Source organism: Podarcis cretensis (assembly GCF_951804945.1).
Source record: "Podarcis cretensis genome assembly, chromosome: 4".
NCBI lineage: Eukaryota > Metazoa > Chordata > Lepidosauria > Squamata > Lacertidae > Podarcis > Podarcis cretensis.
The window spans coordinates 82,523,337-82,544,294 of NC_137173.1; the positions used below are offsets into that span (position 1 = coordinate 82,523,337).

At 43.1% G+C, this 20,958-nt stretch overlaps 1 protein-coding gene and 1 long non-coding RNA gene across 3 annotated transcripts; one reads left to right on the forward strand and one right to left on the reverse strand.

The window, feature by feature from the left end:
- Nucleotides 1–6,285: 6,285 nt before the first annotated feature.
- On the forward strand, nucleotides 6,286–15,745 carry ARGLU1 (arginine and glutamate rich 1). Of its 2 annotated transcripts, none has more exons than XR_013838520.1 (4): nucleotides 6,286–6,866; nucleotides 11,360–11,585; nucleotides 13,421–13,995; nucleotides 14,944–15,014. XR_013838520.1 is itself a non-coding variant. In XM_079974729.1 (4 exons), the coding sequence occupies exons 1-4, from the start codon at nucleotides 6,508–6,510 to the stop codon at nucleotides 15,106–15,108; spliced, it is 834 nt and encodes a 277-aa protein (XP_079830855.1). In that variant the 5' UTR covers nucleotides 6,290–6,507; the 3' UTR covers nucleotides 15,109–15,745. The 2 variants fall into 2 exon arrangements, 1 of the variants encoding a protein (XP_079830855.1); XM_079974729.1 differs by having other exon boundaries at nucleotides 6,290–6,866; nucleotides 13,912–13,995; nucleotides 14,944–15,745.
- Nucleotides 15,746–16,222: 477 nt separating this feature from the next.
- On the reverse strand, nucleotides 16,223–17,025 carry LOC307215477. Its single transcript, XR_013838521.1, has 2 exons — nucleotides 16,911–17,025; nucleotides 16,223–16,867 (listed from the first exon to the last, which is right to left on the reverse strand). It is a non-coding gene; the product is annotated as an uncharacterized lncRNA (long non-coding RNA).
- Between the last annotated feature and the right edge of the window lie 3,933 nt (nucleotides 17,026–20,958).

Genomic DNA, 20,958 nt, shown 5'->3' on the forward strand with positions numbered 1-20,958 from the left:
TGCAGCCACCATTTGGTTCTGAAAAGAAGTGAACCGCACTCAGGCAAAAGTGGACATGCTTTCAAATTTATAATTAGGGCTGTCAAACAATTAAATATTTTTATCTTGAGATGTGCATGCGCAAACATACATACTGTATACATACTGTATACATACACTGTGTGTGTCTACATATATACACATAATAATAATAATAATAATAATAATAATAATAATAATAATAATAATAATTTTTTATTTATACCCCGCCCTCCCCAGCCAAGGCGGGGCTCAGAGCGGCTTACAAGCAATAATAAAAACAAGATGAATGATTACAACTTAAAAACAAAAATAAAATACAACATTAAAATAATGGAACATTAAAATATTAAAATGTAGCCTCATCGCAGGAGGAGAAGGAAAAGAGAAGAGAGGGAGGGAGGGAATCCAATTGGCTCCAAGCCAAAGGCAAGGCGGAACAACTCTGTCTTACAGGCCCTGCGGAAAGAAATCAGATCCTGCAGGGCCCTGGTCTCATGAGGCAGAGCGTTCCACCAGGCCGGAGCCAGAGTTGAAAGTGCCCTGGCTCTGGTTGAAGCCAATCTAACTTCCTTAGGGCTTGGGACCACTAGGGTGTTGTTATTTATGGACCTTGAGGCTCTCCGTGGGGCATACCAGGAGAGGCGGTCCCGTAGGTACAAGGGTCCTAGGTCATGAAGGGCTTTAAAGGTCAAAAGCAGCACCTTAAATCTGACCCTGTACTCCACCGGGAGCCAGTGCAGCTTGCACTGGGTGAATATGCTCCCATGGCAGAGACCCCGTGAGGAGCCTCGCTGCAGCATTCTGTACCCGCTGGAGTTTCTGGGACAGCTTTAAGGGCAGCCCCACGTAGAGCGAATTACAGTAGTCAAGCCTGGAGATGACCGTCGCATGGATCACTGTGGCCAGGTCGGGGCGGGAAAGGTAAGGGACCAACTGCTTGATCAGGCGAAGGTGGAAAAATGTCGCCTTGGCTGTTGCTGTAACTTGCGCCTCCATGGAAAGGGAGGTGTCAAGGATTACACCCAAACTCTTAACGGAAGGCAATGGCACTAATTGAGCCCCCACAAGAGAAGGGAGTTGGTCCCTCATCCCCATGCCATCCCAACCTAGCCATAGGACCTCTGTCTTCGAAGGATTTAGTTTCAATCGGCTCCCACGAAACCATCCAGCCACAGCTTCCAAGCATCTGGTCAGTGTGTCCGGGGCTGAGTCGGTGTGGCCATCCATCAGCAGATAGAGCTGAGTGTCATCAGCATATTGGTGACAGCCCAGCCCAAAGCTCCGGATAATCTGGGCAAGGGGGCGCATAAAGATGATAAAAAGCATCGGGGAGAGAATTGCGCCCTGCGGCACTCCACACACCAAGGAGTGGCGCGATGACATTTCCCTCCCTAGTGCCACCCTCTGTCCCCAACCAGAGATAAAAGAGCACAACCAGTTACGGGCTATGCCCTGTATCCCCACGTCTGCGAGGCGGTGGTCCAAAAGATCATGATCGACCATGTCAAAGGCTGCTGACAAATCTAAAAGGATCAGCAGTCCTGACCCGCCTCGATCCAGTTGTCTACGGAGATCATCTGTTAGGGCAACCAGAGCCGTCTCCGTCCCAAAACCAGGACGGAAACCGGACGGAAATGGATCTAATGCCAATGTTTCCTCCAGAAACCTACCAAGCTATTCAGCAACCGCTCTCTCAATTACCTTACCCAGGTATGGAAGATTTGAAACTGGGCTGTAATTGGAAAGGTCTAAGAGATCTAATGAAGTTTTCTTTAAGAGTGGACACACTACTGCTTCCTTCAGTTCCCCTGGGAATGTCCCCGTGTCAAGCGACAAATTGATAATTTCAACCGAGGGGTCTGCGCAACATCTGGACACTCCCTAATCAGCCAAGACGGGCACGGATAAAGGAGGCAGGTGGTGGGCCTACCAACTTGGAGGAATCTATCCACATCAGTAGGGAATATCTGATCGAAATGGTCCAACACTGGACCTGAAGACAGTCGAGGGGCCTCCAGTTCAGTCAGGGAGGTCACGGCGGAGCAACAGGACTTTCTCCGCAAAAAAGCCCGCGGATACCTCACAGCTGTGGGTCGAATTTGTGCTACACACTACACACACACACACACACACACACACACACAAAGTGTATTTTATATTATAGTACATTTAGCGAAGTTATGCACAGTATAGTATCACCACTCACTCACTTATGAAAGCAGTTGTATTTAGCAAAGAGTTTATTAGATTAGATCTCAGTTGTTTCATTTTCACTTCTCAGTAATCTGCCTCCTTGACAGTAACACTAGGATTGTGATTTGCTTGTGTGTTGGGTGCATTTTCAGGTTGCACAGTGCAACGTCCAAAGTTTTTACTGAAGTGACTTTCCCCATGACCTTTTAATGAAGCATTTCCTTCTTTCCAAATGAGCCTTTCAGTAGTTTAATGCCTCGTGAGTATTTCCCAACAAGTTCTAAGAGATAAAATGATTACTTCTTATATTACCACCTGCTCTGTATGTCTGCTGAAATTTTTTTAGACAGATGTTTCTCCTGATCTCACAGATGTCAGGCTTCTCTTGTGCCTGCAGAGAAGTCAATCAATATCTTCATCGCCCTAAACGCAAAGCAACTGTGAGAAAATACAACATGCCCTAAACAACCGTTCTGAAATTAGAAAATAAAAATATATTAGGAATGTAATTAACATAGTCATATATGCAGCTGGTTCGTATGCATGCATGAAGTCTCACTGTAGGGAATTGCTGATTTAACCTAAACATACCCAATGTACCATGTTTAATTAGAACATTTCTTATATGGCAATCAGTTAGCTAACATTATTATTTTAAATAAATATCAAAAATAAAACAACTTATGTGATTAATTAGTTGCTTGCTACATAGTCTCTAAGCAGCTTATAAAGGTTCAAGAGCACAAAGCACAACATAAATTTTGGAGAGGGGGATACATTACCAATAAAAACCATCCATAGAACAGACCGACTAAAATAGCAGCAAAAAGGATCATCAGTAAAGAGCAAAATCTTCATAATCTGTCAAATGCCTGGGAGTTTTTGCTTGAAATCAAGGTGTTAATAACGGCACCAGGCAGCCCTCATTGGGGAAAGCATTCCACAGATGGGGAGCCATAACTGAAAATGTGCTCTCCCTTGCTGCCATCCTCTTAACCAGCCATAATGTTTTTATATATATTTATATGGTGGCAGTGATGTAGTCGAGAGCAGGCTCTGACCCGGGAGGGGTCTCTTGCCCCACGAGTTGAAGACTAGTGTAATAAGCTGAAATCAGAGCTTTTGTAGTCAGTAGTGAATGAGATTTCAGAAGCTGCAGCTGACTTTTACCTCAGATTTTTATTTTTGGGCCATTCCATATACTGTACAGTGAACCAACTTTTTTTTACCTCATGTCATCCGTTTTTCTTAATATTTTGTGCACTTGATGAATGATCAAAATTAAGTTTAAATCTAAATTCTTATATTTTTATCTCATCCCGTTTTTGAGTTACGAGGGTTTGAAATTTCAAAAAACTGACAGTTTAGGCCTTGCCGGACTACACAAAAACCTTAAAAGCTCAGCCCAGGATTGAGTTATGTCAAAACTAAAAACACCAATCTCATCAGAACTTCGTGGGCTGTAGTATGACATGTCACATGATGGACGTACGCTAAATTTGAAATTTAAGTTACAAATTTTCAAATTTTTAAAAGTGATTAAAAAAATTAATACAATTAACAATTTCCCCAAAAAATGTATTGTTTATTTAATATTTCTAAGAGCCACCTGCAAATTTCATCTTGGGATCTCAATGGGATCACATTTTTAAAAAATATTTTGTACATAACATATCTGCCTTATTGGGTTCTGTTTAGGGTAAAGGGGTATTCTTGGAGTAAAATATAACAGAATAAACAATACCTCAACTATAACATTAGTTGCTTCAGACATTTCTTTAGAAAGTTATTCAGTTAAAAGGTGTCAGGCTTTTCTTTTAAAAAATGTGTTCCAAAGCAGTGATAGCTTCCTATTGCACGATAGAATTAACGCTTTAAAAGAAGGTGGACCTGGAGTTGTTTAAAAATGACAAACCTTTAGCAATTTTTATTTTATTGACTTCGTAAAAATTATACACCTCATTGATTGTAAAAACCAAACAAACAAACTACCTCAAAAGCAGTTTGCAGTTTTTTTGCATCACATTCAGTAACCTGGGACTGAAACTGCCTTGGTCGCGCTGGTTGATGATCTCCGGCGGGCTAGGGACAAAGGTGAGAGTTGTTTCCTAGTTCTGCTGGATCTCTCAGCAGCCTTTGATACAATCGACCATAACATCCTTCTGGACCGTCTAGAGGGGCTGGGAGCTGGGGGCACTGTCATACAGTGGTTTCGCTCCTTCCTCCTGGGCCGTGTTCAGAAAGTGGTGGGGGGGGATGAGTGTTCAGACCCCTGGGCCCTCACTTGTGGGGTGCCTCAAGGTTCCGTCCTCTCCCCCATGCTTTTTAACATCTATATGAAGCCGCTGGGAGAGATCATCAGGGGGTTTGGGCTGGGTGTTCACCAGTATGCGGATGATACCCAGCTCTACCTCTCTTTCAAATCAGAACCAGTGAAGGCAGTGAAGGTCCTGTGTGAGTGCCTGGAGGCGGTTGGAGGATGGATGGCGGCTAATGGATTGAGGTTGAATTCTGACAAGACAGAAGTACTGTTTTGGGGGGACAGGAGGCGGGCAGGTGTGGAGGACTCCCTGGTCCTGAATAGGGTAACTGTGCCCCTGAAGGACCAGGTGCGCAGCCTGGGAGTCATTTTGGACTCACAGCTGTCCATGGAGGCGCAGGTCAATTCTGTATCCAGGGCAGCTGTCTACCAACTCCACCTGGTACGCAGGCTGAGACCCTACCTGCCTGCGGACTGTCTCGCCAGAGTGGTGCATGCTCTAGTTATCTCCCGCTTGGACTACTGCAATGCGCTCTACGTGGGGCTACCTTTGAAGGTGACTCGGAAACTACAACTAATCCAGAATGCGGCAGCTAGACTGGTGACTGGGGGCGGCCGCCGAGACCACATAACACCGGTCTTGAAAGACCTACATTGGCTCCCAGTACGTTTCCGAGCACAATTCAAAGTGCTGGTGTTGACCTTTAAAGCCCTAAACGGCCTCGGCCCAGTATACCTGAAGGAGCGTCTCCACCTCCATCGTTCTGCCCGGACGCTGAGGTCCAGCGCCGAGGGCCTTCTGGCGGTTCCCTCATTGCGAGAAGCAAAGCTAACAGGGAACCAGGCAGAGAGCCTTCTCGGTCGTGGCACCTGCCCTGTGGAACGCCCTCCCATCAGATGTCAAAGCAATAAATAACTACCTGACATTCAGAAGACATCTTAAGGCAGCCCTCTTCAGGGAAGTTTTTAATCTGTGATATTTTAGTGTATTTTGGGTTTTTATGGAAGCCGCCCAGAGTGGCTGGGGAGACCCAGCCAGATGGGCGGGGTACAAATAATAAATTATTATTATTATTATTATTATTACTATCACTGCACTCACTGTGTGTGTGTATCAGTGTATCAGTTGTATCAGTTGTATCAGTGCAATGGGCACCCAAGGAGGAGCACACAAGGGCCAGGAAAATGGCATTTTTAAAATAAAATAAAACAAAATAAAATAAAATAATATTATTTTATTTTATATAAAATATATTATAAAATATAAAAAATAAAAAATTATATTATATAAAAAATAAAAAATACATTATATATTTATATACATCATAAATATATATTTATATATAATATATCGTAAATATATACTATATTATACAATCCATTTTTAAAAAATAAAATATTTTATATATTGTATATTTTATATTATATAAAAATATTAAAATAAAATAAATATTTAAGATGCCTGCCACTTCCACAATTTCCCAGCCGGCCCGAGCTCCGCCCACTCGCCCTTTCCCTGGTTCCAAGCCACGCCCAAACCAACGCAGCTCCGATCTTCAACGCTTCGCGCCGCGCTCGGCAATTTCCGTCACCGCGCGCGCCGCTCCTAACGTCACCGCTCCGCTCGCCGCTTAAGCGGTCGCTCCTTCGTGAAAACTCGCCGCAGCTTCTTCGGCTATTTCCGGAGAGAACTGCGGCGCTTTCTCTACCTCCCACCCTCCGCTTTCCCTCTCCAAGGCGCGACGCCGCGGTGCATTGTGGGGGCGCGCGCGGCGCATTGTGGGCCGGGAGGAAGGTGGAGAATTCCTCTTCCCTCCCTCCCCCCTCCGTGTGACTCGGAGCTGAGGTGGCCGCCATCTTGTCCACCAGCCAAACCATCCGCCGCCGCTGCTGCCGGGCTTTTGAGGCCTTGCGGGGAGAAAGCTCCGAAGCGGCCTCCTCCTCCTCCCGCCTCCCCGCGTAGGGGCAGAGTGGATGCCGGGTCCTTCCCCGGGTCCGTGCTGCTGAAGACCTCGGAGCCGGGCTCCTCGGGGATGGGCCGCTCCCGCTCGCGGAGCTCGTCGCACTCGAAGCGCGTCAAGAGCTCCAAGCACAACAAGAAGAACCGGAGCCGCTCCCGGTCCCGCTCCCGGGAGAAAGAGAGGGCGAGGAAGCGCTCCAAGTCCCGGGAGAGCAAGCGGAGCCGGCGGAGGGAGTCCCGCTCCAGGTCCCGCTCCAACACCGCGCCGTCCAGGAGGGACCGCGAGAGGGAGAGGGAGCGGGAGAGGGCCTCCTCCCCGCCCGACCGCATCGACATCTTCGGCCGGACCGTCAGCAAGCGCAGCAGCCTGGACGAGAAGCAGAAGCGCGAGGAGGAGGAGAAGAAGGCCGAGTTCGAGAGGCAGAGGAAAATGTGAGCCTTCGGGGTATAGGGGGAGATGGGGGCGGGAAGCGACGCCAATAAAACCACCCCCTCCCCAATGGTCTCTGGCTAGTGATCATTCCCGGGAGGTGGTTTTTCCTGGAAAGAGGAGTTGCTGGTGGGCAGGCGGCGAAGGGGCGGACTTCGAGGCAGACGCTGCTCTTGGCATAAGCGCGTGGGGCGTTTCTGATTTGAAAAGAGACAGCGGGTGGGAGGGTTTGGGCGGGGAGGGGGGGAGTAGGGGATCCTCCGAAAAAGAACAGGATGCAGCTGTCATGGATGCTGGAGACAGGTCCTTCGTAGCACGTGTGTTGAAGATCCTGCTGCTGACAGGTCACCTGGCTGCACAGCTGCGTGCTATCTGAAGGAGAAGGACAGCCCCCTTTTGTGTTTTTTGTGTTTTCCTCCCCTGTTTCTCTGTTGCAAGGAAGGCCTTTCTTCCTCCTCTGGCTTCTTTGGACTTGGCCTACCTGCTGCTTGTCAAGAACGTTCCGGTCTCTCTTCTTCACTGTCACTTTTTCAAGGCTCCAAACATGCAGTTGCTTTTCTAGCATTGCATTTTCAACATGCATTTATTCCAGTATGTAGAACCGTGGAAAATTGTAGAGTTGGAAAGGGACTGCCCCGAGGGTCATCTAGTCCAACCCCCTGCAACGAAGGAATCCGCAGGCAATTTTATTTGCTGAATTTACTTGAGGGCTATTGGGGTGGGGAAGAAAACCCAAGAAGGTTTGCTTGATGGAAAGTTATTCTAAATCACACTAAAGGGGCACTTTCTGTACCTTGCTCATGTCATTGTTGTGATATACTCTACAGATGCAGTCGGCTTATACCGCTTTATACAAAGTTGGACCATGGGTCCATCTAACAGGATAACGACTGTGAGCTGCTCTCTAGGGTGTCCAACAGAAAGTCTTTCCCAGCCGTTTGTGCAGATACCATTGATTAAATATGGTGTCTTCTGCATGCGAGGCAGGTGCTCTTCCATTAAGCTGCAATCCTTCCCTTTCGAGGGAAGGTTTATACATTTTGAACCAAGTCCTATTCCTAGAATGTACTGTCAGTAGTGGTGTAGCAATACTTAGGATGTGCACGTAGACATAGAACAGTTCTCACTGCAGCTCTTTGGTGTTACTACATTGCAGCCCAAGCTCTCACTGCAAGGGAGGTTTCCTGTACATCATGTTGAAGCACTCCCTCCCCCTCTCATTCCTCCCTTAACGTGCAGGCTGAACTAAGCAGAAGGAAGAATAGTGCTGCATAAAGAGACTTGGTGAAGTGTGTGGGTTGCTAAAAGCTTCAGAATGAGGCACATTGAAGTGTTCTGGCTGCAGTGTTGAACACAGAACAGTTGCAGTCTTATAGGAGAGAGCTATCTAGATCTGTAATACATCTCTGATAATTATTCTTGAATTTCACACACACACAAACACACACACACAGCCCTGGTTGATGCCACATGTATCTTGGTAAGTGGGAAAAACAATTCAATAGATTTAGTTAGAAATGCTAGTGGAGTACTACTGGAGGATTGGAGCCTTCAAAAACTGTTCTTCGTTCACTTGATGAACAAACTGATTTATTCTAATGCTATCAGAATCCTTATACCAGTATAGCACATACACAAATATTGTTCTTTTTATAAGCAATGTAAGCTTATTAGCATTTTATCTGTGCTCCACATTTTGAACAGTAACTGGGTTATTAACAGTGTCCAGTGCCTTACTCATGCAGATCACCTTGTGTGCAAATGTGACACTTGTGGGCAGTGTAACATAGGATAAGGCTGCTCATCCCTGCTTGAAGTAGGGATTTTGTTACGCCCAGTACTCCCTGCTCAGGGAAGGTGCTGCTGCGTTCCATGAATACATTACATTGTTCAGAGAAGTTGGCCACTCTGTGGAGCAGGTATTTGCATGAAAAAGCCAACAGATATAGTGTCTGAACTGGCAATGAGCCACTGTAATTAAAGAAACCTTTCTGATCTTTTATTCAGCTTAGAGAGGGAATAGTCTATCCAGTGTAAATTAGTTATAGTGCATTGTCTCCTGGGATTTTAAAAAATACATATTTGTACATTTGAAAAACTAGTTCTTCAGATTAATTTTATTTAGTTCACATTCTTTTTCGATGGGTTCTGTAGACACATGCTTCTGAGTGTTTGACAGAAGGCCCACTTCAGTCTTATGACTTGTGAATGGTATTGCTACATGAAATGCATTCTTGCACCGAAAGGTCAGCAGGGATCATGTCCTAATGAGAAGTAAAGTTTGATCCTTGACTCAAACTGAAAAGCAGAATTGAAGGTGTTTGAGTTGATCTGTTCCTGCTAAGTAATTAAAATCTTGACCTACAGAACTGTAGTTCTGAAACTGTAAGAATCCATAGTTTGTGGGGAAAGCTAATTAGCATTTTGTTATTGTACAAATCAGTACATTTTGGAAATTGTAGAATGCTTGGATTCCGGAGTAGGTGGGTTAATACTGAGTTGAACCTCAAAATAGTAAGAGCAGAAGTGCTTGATGTAAAGAAGGTAGAATTGTCAAAGTTCATTGGTAGAACATGGGCTTACCTTTCTGGATAAATATAAAATCACATATACTTTATAAAAACCAATGAGGTCCCTGCTTAACCCTGGCACACCATAATTTAAAAGGTGATTTGGTAGTGATTTGGCCATTAAATACCTTGGAGAGCTACTGTAAGCCAGAGTTAAGTGAGCTGCTCCAATGGTCTTTAAGCATAAGGCCGTTCATCCTAACATGCAGAAGGAAGCAACATAATGCATTATTTTCTTATTAAAAGTTTTTGTACAGTATCCTGGAAATAACTATCTGTGGTTTTTTTTGGGGGGGCAACCCTACGTATTGTGTACCCTCATTAGCTTACATGATGTACACAAGTTTTTGAAAGTCCCATCTCCATAATGTATACAACACTAAATGTAGTCTTGTTTTCTTTCCAGTCTACACAACAGATTCTTACACATGTGGGCTGTCACAAGTACTGCAGCACACAGAACCTCACTTTTTACCACATGCTGTTTTAATTTTCATAGTGTCAAAGGATTCAACTGGCAGCATGAGGAGTCCTTGTGTGTTGCGCTCTCAGAATCCTAACAGCTTAACTGATACCATTCAGCAAAAAATATATACCATCGCATTTAATGGGCAGGAGCTACATGTATGCTTCTCTTACAGGAACAGTAGGATGTATAAGAATGTCACTATGGCCAGTGTTTCAGAGTCCCGCAGTTGCAGGGAAAAGTTTGAAATTGTGATGAGACAATTTTTAGCCCCATGTTCCCCTAAACACCCCCCCCCCCGAAATACATTAATAACCTAAAAAGTAATATTTGGCTGTCATGATTTTCAGCACTACATTAAGATCAAATGCTGCCTTGTTTTCATATAGCTAATAATCAAGGAGATGATTATGTGACACTGTTTAAAAAAGGCAGATTTTGCCCCTCTGGCTTGTTCTTCATGTTCACTGTAGCATAAAGCTTTGGCATTTCTGACATTAAATTGTATGGTTATTTAAGGTGATAGCTAATTGCTCCTGCCCATCAGCAGAACAGACTTCCGAAACAGGACTACTTCTCTTCCCTGCAGCAACCATTCCCCTCAGAAGGGCTGTGGGATTCTTCAGAGCCGATTGGGTGGACACAGAGGGAGGTGCTGCAGAGAAGAGCAAGGAGAAGCTTTTTTTTAAGCCTATGTCGGCTTGTGTAACATTGTGGCTTTTTTCTTTATTCTCCCAGTGGCATACCTGTTAAAATACAAAATAAACACCTAAAAAACAAAACTTAATCACATTAAAGCAAAGAAATAAAACCAAGTGCAGATGAGTCTTTAAACATCCTGAATCAGATCAGAGCTCCTGAAAAGACAGGGAGAATAAAAATACCTTTGCCTGATGACAAAAAGTATATAGTAGGCACCAGACAATCCTCTCTAGCAATTGCACTGCTGTGGTGCTGTCTCTGAAAGGGCCAGGCTGTCTCCATTGTAGCAGCCTGCCAGATCTTACTTGGCAGTGGTACTTGAAGAAAGGCCTCTGGTGATGACCTTGTGGGTCAAATACACACAGTTCAATTATATTTTACATAGAAATAGATAGTTTTTTTATTATAGCATGCTTGGCATTGCTGCACAGGTGCATGTCCAATTGACATGCGGGTCCTTTTGGCTCTGGAAGGCAAAATGGGGGCGGGGGCTCATACGTGCTCCGCTGTTGTGTGCAGGAACCAGGAAAGCACACACCCATACCCTGTGTGAAATGGTCTCTGCCTGTATTTAGGGACTTATGAAACCGGAGGAGGGGAAGCAATACTTACTGTTGAATCCTATAGTTCCACTTGTGTCCACTTGTGTCCCACAGTGCCTGCTATGCAGATGCACACATCTGTGCAAAACTTAATACATGAGGTATCACATTGGAGGTGACAAAAAATCATTGATTTGGTATTTCTGTTCTTGCAGCCGGCAGCAAGAAATAGAAGAGAAGCTTATTGAGGAAGAGACGGCTCGAAGAGTGGAGGAACTTGTAGCAAAGCGGGTAGAAGAAGAACTGGAGAAACGGAAAGATGAGATTGAGCGGGAAGTTCTGCGCAGGGTGGAGGAGGCTAAGCGCATCATGGAAAAACAGTTGCTCGAAGAACTCGAGCGACAGCGACAAGCTGAACTTGCAGCACAAAAGGCTAGAGAGGTAACGCTCGGTCGTTTGGAAAGTAGAGACAGTCCATGGCAAAACTTTCAGTGTCGGGTTGTGCCTCCTGTTGCGTTCAGAAGGAGATGGAATACAGCAAATCTAATTCCCTTCTTGTGTAAACTTGCATTGCTGCGAAACTTAATTTCTAACTTATTCAGAGGAGCTCACTGATACCTAAAACAGTTACTCTCCTATAAAAACCTGTGTAAAGGATACTTGAATTTTAATGGAACTGACCTACATATTTGAGAATGGTTTGAAACTTTTGCCATGGCTGCAGGATATATCCACAGTCCTTTCTTATGGGGGCAATGGGTTAAACAATCTGTGACTATGTATCCCTCGTTTGTTTTGTTTTACCTAGACTGTAAGAGGCTTTATGCCTTCAGTCAGGGGGCGGGAAATAAAAAGCAGGGTGCAATGCTGAGCTGCACTGCCTTTCTTTAAACAAATAGATTTTCTTATTCTCCCTTTAAGGCAATCACACATTCTTCTTCAAAACACAGTGGAATAATTCTGGAACTCTGGTCCCATTCACTTCCTTCACAAAAGGCTTACGCCAAACTCATGAGATCCATTTTTTCAGTGACTACTAACAACTTCTTTTCCTCTAGACTAGAGAGTTGTAAAAGAGCAGGTTGTCCTTGTCTGAAGTTGAGCTAAACATGTGACTTCTTCTGTCAGCAGCTGGAGCAGAAGCTGAAAATGTCTTTCTGTGAGGCAGTCAGTAATTTGCTACTGGAGGTTTTAATGCTTGCCAGCACTAATCACTCCAGGATCCCCAAACTTCAAGTTAAACTCATTTTCACTCTACAGAAAGCCGTGCTGAGTGTCAGAGGACTCATGCCAATTCCCCCCCCCCCCCAATTCGTGATTTGACCAAGTTGATTTAGTTCGTTAGTTGTCAATAGGAGAGAAGCTTCAGTAAGATGATTGCCCCCACACCCTCATGATTTTTGGTATGATGCAGGATGTTTAAAATACAGAATAACTGCATGTGCTATAAATTCAGTTTGATTTTTACAAATCTAAACTTTGGCTATAAGTAACCGCTGAATTATTTTTAAGATTTCAGTTTGAAAAACAAAACTTTGTATGATGGATTTTGGCTGGAGTAATGGTGCCTCCCCAAAGAGTAGATAATTGAACAGCAGGGAATAAACATGATAATGGCTGTTCCCATCAGGACCCTTTTATCACACATCATAACCTTGAATTCCTGGAGTGAAGGGTGCCAACCTGTAGCTGGTTACTAGACATAGCAAGAAGTATTTTCTTCACATACTTGCTTTGTTTCCTATTTACTATATTTTTGTGCAGACCTCAGGCTGATTTAGCAAAACCTCCACATATTTAAATAATTTGAATATTTATGATGATAACTGAAATTATTCTTGAACCTTCTTGCAATATTTTTGCTTATGGTTTGCATAACAAAGTTTCTTTAAAATTTATGAAGGGAACTCTAGTTTCAGATGCGATTTCAGACTCATACTTTCCCTGGATTCCCGGACTCCAGTTTAAATTGCAGAAGGGACAGTTTGATACTGTCTCTTAAGCTTGTCACACCCTAGGATGTTCAGTCCATTTACCCACGAAGGAAGCCCATAGTTCCTACGGAGTATGGATTGCCATTTGTACTTTTCGCTAACAGTAAATGTATTTTTTTTCTTATTAATTGTTTGCCTTAGGAATGTTTTACATATTTTTGTTCCTTCTTACCGTAAACATCTGCATTCCTCAGCTCAGCCTTCCTTGTATGTTGTTTCTTTATAAATGGTTGAGCTGCTGATGCAGGCATTGCCAAGCTAACAGTACAAATCATTTTAAAGAGGAAGCTGGCGCGTATGGCAGCCGAGGAGCACACTCTGCAGGACACTGGACAAGACAGTAAATATTCAACTTTTAATGCTGATTAAAGGAGTATAGGTAAAGAATACGTAGGTATACATGATTGGTGAGACAAACTATTCACTTTATTTATATTTTATATATTACTCTTTTAATTTGGTAAATACTATCCAGTTTTTGTAGTTGTCCTTGTTGATTTGTGTGATATTAAAATACTAGTAATAACTGGCTAGGGCTCTCTTGACTAGGGAGGGTTTAGTTGATTGCTGTTTGGACTGGGAGGGATGATTTAAATTTAGAGCTAGAGACCAAGTTTAGTGGCTGCACAGTTTGCTGTTTGAAAGACAAAAGACGGTGGCTATAAAAGCTGCCCCTTTAAGACAGTTCACAGAAGAAATTCCTAGGAAGACTAGTGCAGATGGGTGAGTGAGTATTTTACTTTTCTAACATCTTAACCTGTCCTCCCCTTTAGGAGGAAGAGCGTGCAAAGCGTGAGGAGCTAGAACGAATACTAGAAGAGAATAATCGAAAAATTGCAGAAGCACAAGCTAAATTGGTAAGTAGAAGTAAAGTTTTGGTGTGCAGTAAAATAGCGTACAACCTGGCAATGCTAAGAACACTTCAGCCAATTTAAATAATTGGATTTGAGAACATTTAACTCTGCTGAATTGTAGCTAAAGGCCAATGATCTCTCCTTCCTAGTTCCCTGAAAATTGATTCCAAAAGGTTGGGGGACCTTCCTAAACATCTTTGCGAAGGGTGAAAGAGAGACAGAGATCATCCTGACCCCAACAAGAATTAAAATATGCTCTGGTGCTGTTCTGCTAATGCTTGCATAAGTGCTAGTGGATGAGTTTGCACAGGGTTAGAATAGCTGTGTTCTGTAGCAGTTTTCATGCCTGTGCAAAAGTTTTTACCAGTGGAAGAAATAATTCAGTTTCACTTGTTTGTGTATAATAATCTCATGCAATGAGTGGAACAGGTCTTTTCACATGCAGCAACTGCAGCTGCTGCATCAAACCCATATTTCAGATTTCTGAGATCTTGCCTATTCTTGTTGAAGCTAATGGTAAAACCTTGGTCTCCAGCTATATATAACCACAAGTGAATTTAAAAAAAGGGGGGGGGACTTACTGATTTTACTTTGCAGTGCCTTTAGTGCACTTTTGGAGCATGCTGTCTTGTGAAAGTGTTTTCACCTTTTTTTAAAAAAAAGAAAATAGCTTGTGATAGGTAAGGGTCATGGAAATGACTTGCTTTGTTTCCTTAGAATAATGAGAGTATAGAGAGGTATATAAAGGTAGGCTCAATAACTGGAGGGCAATGAAAATGTATGCTCAGCCATTTTATTTGTAGAACGCTAAATAATTTAATGGTGTAGGATTTGGCTGTTTTTGGCAAATGTTTTCCGCAGTATAGGATTGGTGCAGTATAGGATTGTTGGAGCAGCAAATAGCGTGTGAGGATTGCAGAATATCTAAATTCTACTGTTTTCATGTTATAGGCTGAAGAACAATTGAAAATTGTTGAAGAACAAAGAAAAATTCATGAGGAGAGGATGAAACTAGAACAAGAGAGGCAACGTCAGCAAAAGGAAGAGCAAAAAATGATCCTAGGCAAGGGAAAGTCTAGGCCGAAACTGTCATTCTCACTAAAGAGTCAGGATTAAATTTCAGCTCTGAACTCTAATGGAAAATGAAACAAAACTTTGTATAGTAGCTTCATGTTGAAGTGTTTTTTTATTTTATTTTCTTTCGTGATTTTTCTTTTCTTTTTGGACATCTGAAAAGTTAGCTTGTTCTAATAGGGGCTGTGCTCTACATCTCTCTTATTTTAATGTCTATTGAGTTAAATCCTTATCAGATCATTGTCTTCTTAAAGAATAAATCTGTTTTGATTCTATGATAAAATGACTTGATGCAGGTCAGGTCATTTTATGAATTATGGTATGGTCTGATAAGGTTTTTACTGACCCACTGATCTCAGAGTTATACTCTGATGTTAATTTTTAATGCTGGTTTGCTGACTTCTTAAAAAAAAGTTTGGCAAAAGTATTGGTAAATTCCCACAGTGTACTGGATCCTCAGTGGTTTGTTATATCGGTGTCTTATGATACTATCCCACTATTGTGCTTGATGTTCCTGATACAGGTAAGGAAAAAGTTGGTCAGTGTTGGCTGGAGATGTGTAAAGGGAGTTCAGTATTGTCTCTGCTAGAATTGTTTTTATTCCAGTGGTAAAATTCAACCAGCATTCCCAATTGTGTAAATAAACCAATTTGCCGAATAAAGTGAAGTCTTAAATTCATACGTTTTAAGTAAATTTTTTTAGTGCATGTATATTTTATGTTAATGAACAGAAACTTGTTTTCCCATAACCAAAAGCACACTAGTATTAAGGTCACTAATATTTTTCATGCTCTCTATGCTAAGCTTGCACATACAATTTGAAACTATCACAGCTGTGCGGTTTAGTGGCTATCGCTGGCTTAGAGGTAGTTTTTGTTTTGACGAGATCCTCATTTCATCTGCTGCATCTTTCTTTGTCCAGCATTCAAAGAGTTAATGAGGCTTCTGTGTGCCTAGTGGAATTGTTTACTTTTGAAACTTCCCTCAGTTTCAAAAGCAGTTTGCCATCCAGCATTACAGGGTTATACTTGGGAACAAGTCAAAATACCCTTGTGTTCATGAAACTAATTTTTCCTAATGTTTGCATTCTTCCCCTTTATCTTCATCCCACCCCAGCATAATGGACAGATAAAAAGTGCCACATGCATATTTTAAAAAAAAATTCTTGTGGCTACTGAAAGTATTTGCTGGCATGTCCACCAGCCATTAATAATTATGGTTTGTGATATTAGACTGGTGTAACAGTCTATGTATGCCATTTGAAGCACTTATTTTTTTGGCATAGGAAGTTTTGCAATTGGATCACTATAATAATTTTGTAAAGGCTTTTTGTGTTGTTGTAATGGTAAACACAAATGAAGGTTAACATGCTAGTCCTTTTCTTCAGGCACGGAGTGTTTGGATCCTGCACGTTTTTGTCAGTCCCAAAATATTTTTGGCACCAAGATAGATGGATTAGTTTTCAAACATAACTGTTCTAGTGGAATCCCCCCCCACCCCGGTTGTCATGTACAATGTTTCTACTAAAACTGCAGTATCCATAGTTTGTTCATAACGTTCTTACTTGAATAGTTGAATCAAAAAGGAACAAAAGAGTGATGGCGCCTTTTTTAGTTTTGCAAGCAATGTAACATCTTTTGCGTCGGGTATGTGACCCAGATCTGGAAGAGTCTCGTGTTCTGTTTGCCCAGATTACAGGATGAAAAGATGATGATGAAATACACAACAGCTGAACAGTCAATATCTTTGAGAATGTTTTTAATAAATTAATACCGCTGTAATCATTGTGCTGTTCTTACTTCTACCTGCGTTTATCTAAAACCTAGCAAAATACCCAAGGAAACCCAAGTTCTTTCAAGTCTCAGTAGTTTGCTTTAAACTATATGGTAACTAAACTGATGCGATTGCTAAAAGCAAATGTATTAGGAAGGATATTTTTTAACACTCAGTGCCATCCAATATAGTTATTATTTTTTTTATTTTAAAAAATGCATGGTCTTAAAACATCCCAAGTCCTCAATGCATTTGATATATTTTACTAGTATTTGTTTTTTATGTACAAGATACCAAAAAGAAGGGGGGAAACCACTAGTTTAAGCTGTGAAATAGAAAGGATATCTGAAGTGTCCTGGCATCACTTAATAATACTGAATGCATATAACCAGAAGACATATTTATGTAATATGAACACCTATGGTTGCAAGTGGTCTTTACGTCTGGGCCTATTATAAAGATATAGCTCTAAATTTACTCTGCATTTTTAATGAGACTTGTATTTCAGTTGCCTAATAAAATCATGCTTTTCCCCCATATAATATGGTAAGTTTGATCAAGTGACTGATAGGCATTCCTTCCACAACAAAGTGTCTTGCAGCACCTTTAAAGACTAAGCAATTTGTTCCGGCATTTACTGTAATAAATTTCTTCGTCTTTATGATGCTACAATGCTGCTGTTTTCACTTTCCTTATGTTGAGAACTCTAGAGCAAAAGTTGATTTTAAAGACAAAATCCTGCCTTTTTTATTTTTGTTTTTTTAACAACAACAGTAGTTTGAGGCTGCTGTGGTTTGCAGAGTTGGAGATGGTTAGGGTCTGGTCCTATTCAAACCCCCTGCAGATCCGGTGCAACATGATGTGTGCTCTACAGATAAATTCTAAGGAAGCTTTCTTCTTTTAATATTAAAACATAGTTCTTTTGCTCATTGTTATGTTAGGATCCAATAACGCATACCTTTCTAATGCTGCTCAGTGTGTGACAGCATGTCTTTTTTTCTTTTTGGCACACTGTACTGTATCTAGGAAGTCATTCTGACAGCTGACCTGTCCATTTCAGTTTAAACTGGCAAGGTGGATTACCCCTCCCCATATTCATTAGCAAACCCCTTTTCCTGTTCTCTTTTTACTCCACTTCCTGCATGGCCAATTAAAAGAAAAAGGCCGAGAAACTTGCTGACAACTGCCAATTTTTCTTTCTCATAAATGTATCCAAAGAACCAGGCGATCATATATTGTAGAAGTACTGTAACATCTTAGGGAAGAACACAGTTGCTGCCTTCTGCTTCAATGTGTCTTGCATTGGGTTCCACTGGCTTGAGGAAGGCAGAACTGGAAGGAAATCATGGTTTTGGCAAGTTCATGAGAAATGAGGAATCGTTGAGTCAAGTGTGACCTGAAGTGGTGTTTGGAATAAACAGCACGCTTTTTAAAAAGTCCTTTTCTGACTTTCCTAAAGATGCTGGGGTGCAGAGTCTTGCACCCCAGAACTGAAAACAATAGGCTGGATTTTTATTTTTAGTTAGGGCTGTATCAAACCAATGGAAAACCCTTTGTAGCTGTGGAACCTATGGAACCTACCTTGTTTGGAAAGAACTGATCTCCCCACAGTTTCTCCCCTGAGTCTCTTAGTATCAAAAGTAGAGACTTCCTTACATCTGAGTCATTGGAAAAAGCCAGTGGCGGGGAGCAGGAGTGCCTAGAAGCTGGATCCTGAGAGGGAGTTAACTTTGCAAGTACCGTACATCCCCAACAAATGTGCTTAGGTAAGGCTGCAGGCGAGAGGCTTTAATGCACAGCGAGCAGGCGCAGCTTGCGTAGACTGTTCCCGGATGGCGACCAGCTTTTCCAAAACCTAGTAGAAAAGTGGAGATCACTAAAGAAGAAAGCATTTTCTCTCTCCCTCGAACCACCCCCCTTGATCTTACAATTGGGAAGTTTTTGTGTGTTGTTGTGTTTTTAGTTTTTTGTTGTCATCGTGAGCCTCCCAGAGTGGCTGGGGCAACCCAGCCAGACGGACGGCATACAAATAATAAAATTGTTTGTTTGTTTGTTTACGATTTAAATGTGGCAGACCCAAATCCTCTTACAATTACACTGTAAGGCCCAGCTTCCAGGGAATTCATTCGCGGTTTTCAAAGAATAAATCCCCTATTTATTTCTATTTAATCGGAATAAATAAAATTTAACTAAAGGCCGCCATGCCTAAAGAGCGCACATTCGCCCTGCAATAACTTCCGTCCAACTCGCTTCCGAGTTGAAGCAGGCAAATGAGAAAATCCATTTAGGGAGCAATTTCGGGAAAGCAAAAGCCACCGCCTGCCTCCGTCGGAGCTGAGCGAGACTTTCCGGCTTGCTCTCCCTCCTCGCTCGGCGCGGTCTGCTCGCCCTTGGGGGGCCCGATCCCCTCGCTAGGCGCAGGAGAAACGATGGTTTGGGGTGGGCAGCCCAGCAGCCCAACGCGGGACAATCATCCTGGGAGCGCTGCGCTGCGCTGCCTGCCGAGCCAGAACCAGATTGTCCCCTCCGCCTTGCTGTTGAGTTTTAGTCCCGGGAAGAGAGACATAACTTGGGTTTAAGTAAACGGGGCTGTGCAGATCGCAGCTAAAATCTCCTTTTTCTCGGGGGGGGGGTGGCCTCCAGTAACACTCCTCTGAAACAATAAATCGAGGCAAAACCATCTTTAGCCTCCCGTTTTATTTCCTAAAGGGCTGGCCAATGTTTTTGAAGCTGTTTGTGTCGTTCGAGGAAGCAACAGGATTTTTATTTTACTTTTGCGGGGAGGGGGTGGTGGAGAAGCTCTGGAAGAACTGCTGTCCCGGTTGAAGGAGAGAAAAACAACTCTTCTGTTTCCTGGGAAAGTGGATTCAGATCTGTCCGGAGATAGTCAATCCACCCTGCTCCCCCCCAAAAATATTATTAAGGGGATATGCGTGCAATCCCGAACGAGCAACCCGAAGTTTGTGGTTCTGAGCTCGCTCGCAACGGTGGCGCAACCCGCTTTCCATGGAAAGGAGGATTGGGGTTCGGGGTGTTGTAAGTCGCTTGATGGAAAGCCTGCCGGTCCCTTTGGCTGGATTTCCCACCGGGCTGCAGTCCGGATCCTCCGCAAACCGTTTTCACGGTCGTGGGTCGGAGGAGGGACTTGTATCCCAAAGCAGAAGTTGACCAGAAGGGCGACTTTTTCGCTCGCCACTTTGCGCACCAGCCTCGTGCGCGCAGAAGCAGCTGTCCAACTTTTCGCCAGGAGCAGCGCTTGCTTGGGAACCGCACCGGCGAAGTGGCCACTGAACTTTGGTGGAAGCCTTTTCAGGGTTGAAGAGAGCCAGATCAGACCGGTTTCTTAAAAGAAATACTTTTATTTATTTATTTATTTTTTAAAAAAAGTTTTAAAACAAGCCCGCAGTTCTCCACCTACTTACCTGGACGTAAATCCCAGTAAACACAATGGGGCTTCCTGCTGAGTAGACACACACATATATGATTGAATTGTCGAGAGTATTTGCACGTGTAACCTTCAGAGCTTCCCTGAATCACGACAGAGTTTGCTTTTAAAATGGGAATCGGATTGTTCGCCTGTAAGAAAATGTTGCTCGTTTGTTTTTCTTAACCTTTTTTTTTAAAAAAAAACACACCGGTATTCCGCTCTCAGACATGGCTATTTACAGCTGCCATTTCTTGCAGCCAAATCTCTTTTGTGACGTCCCGTATTTTTAGCTCCTTGGGGCTATTTTTAGGCTTTCCAGATGTGCCCCTTTCTTCGAAAGGGGACCCCCCTCCTTCTTTGACAAGGTTAACCCTGATTCCGGAGCCTGGAAGAGGAAAAGGGACACGAGGCACCCTCCCTGCCCCCCCCCCCAAGCCCGAGGCTGGCACTAATTTTGGACAGGCTTTTCCTCGCCGGGCTAGCCTGTTTTTCAGCCTATTTTCGTTTCCACCGGACGCTCAGCATCACGGAGGATGCAATCAGAAGCCGTTTCTATATATATTGTATATGGAAACGGCTTCTCTCGTGTGTGTGTGTGTGTGTGTCTGTGTGTGTGTGTGTGTGTGTGTGTGTCCCAAAACACACATGCACACCTTCCTTACTTTAACAGCAACTCAACCGGCGCGTTTCTA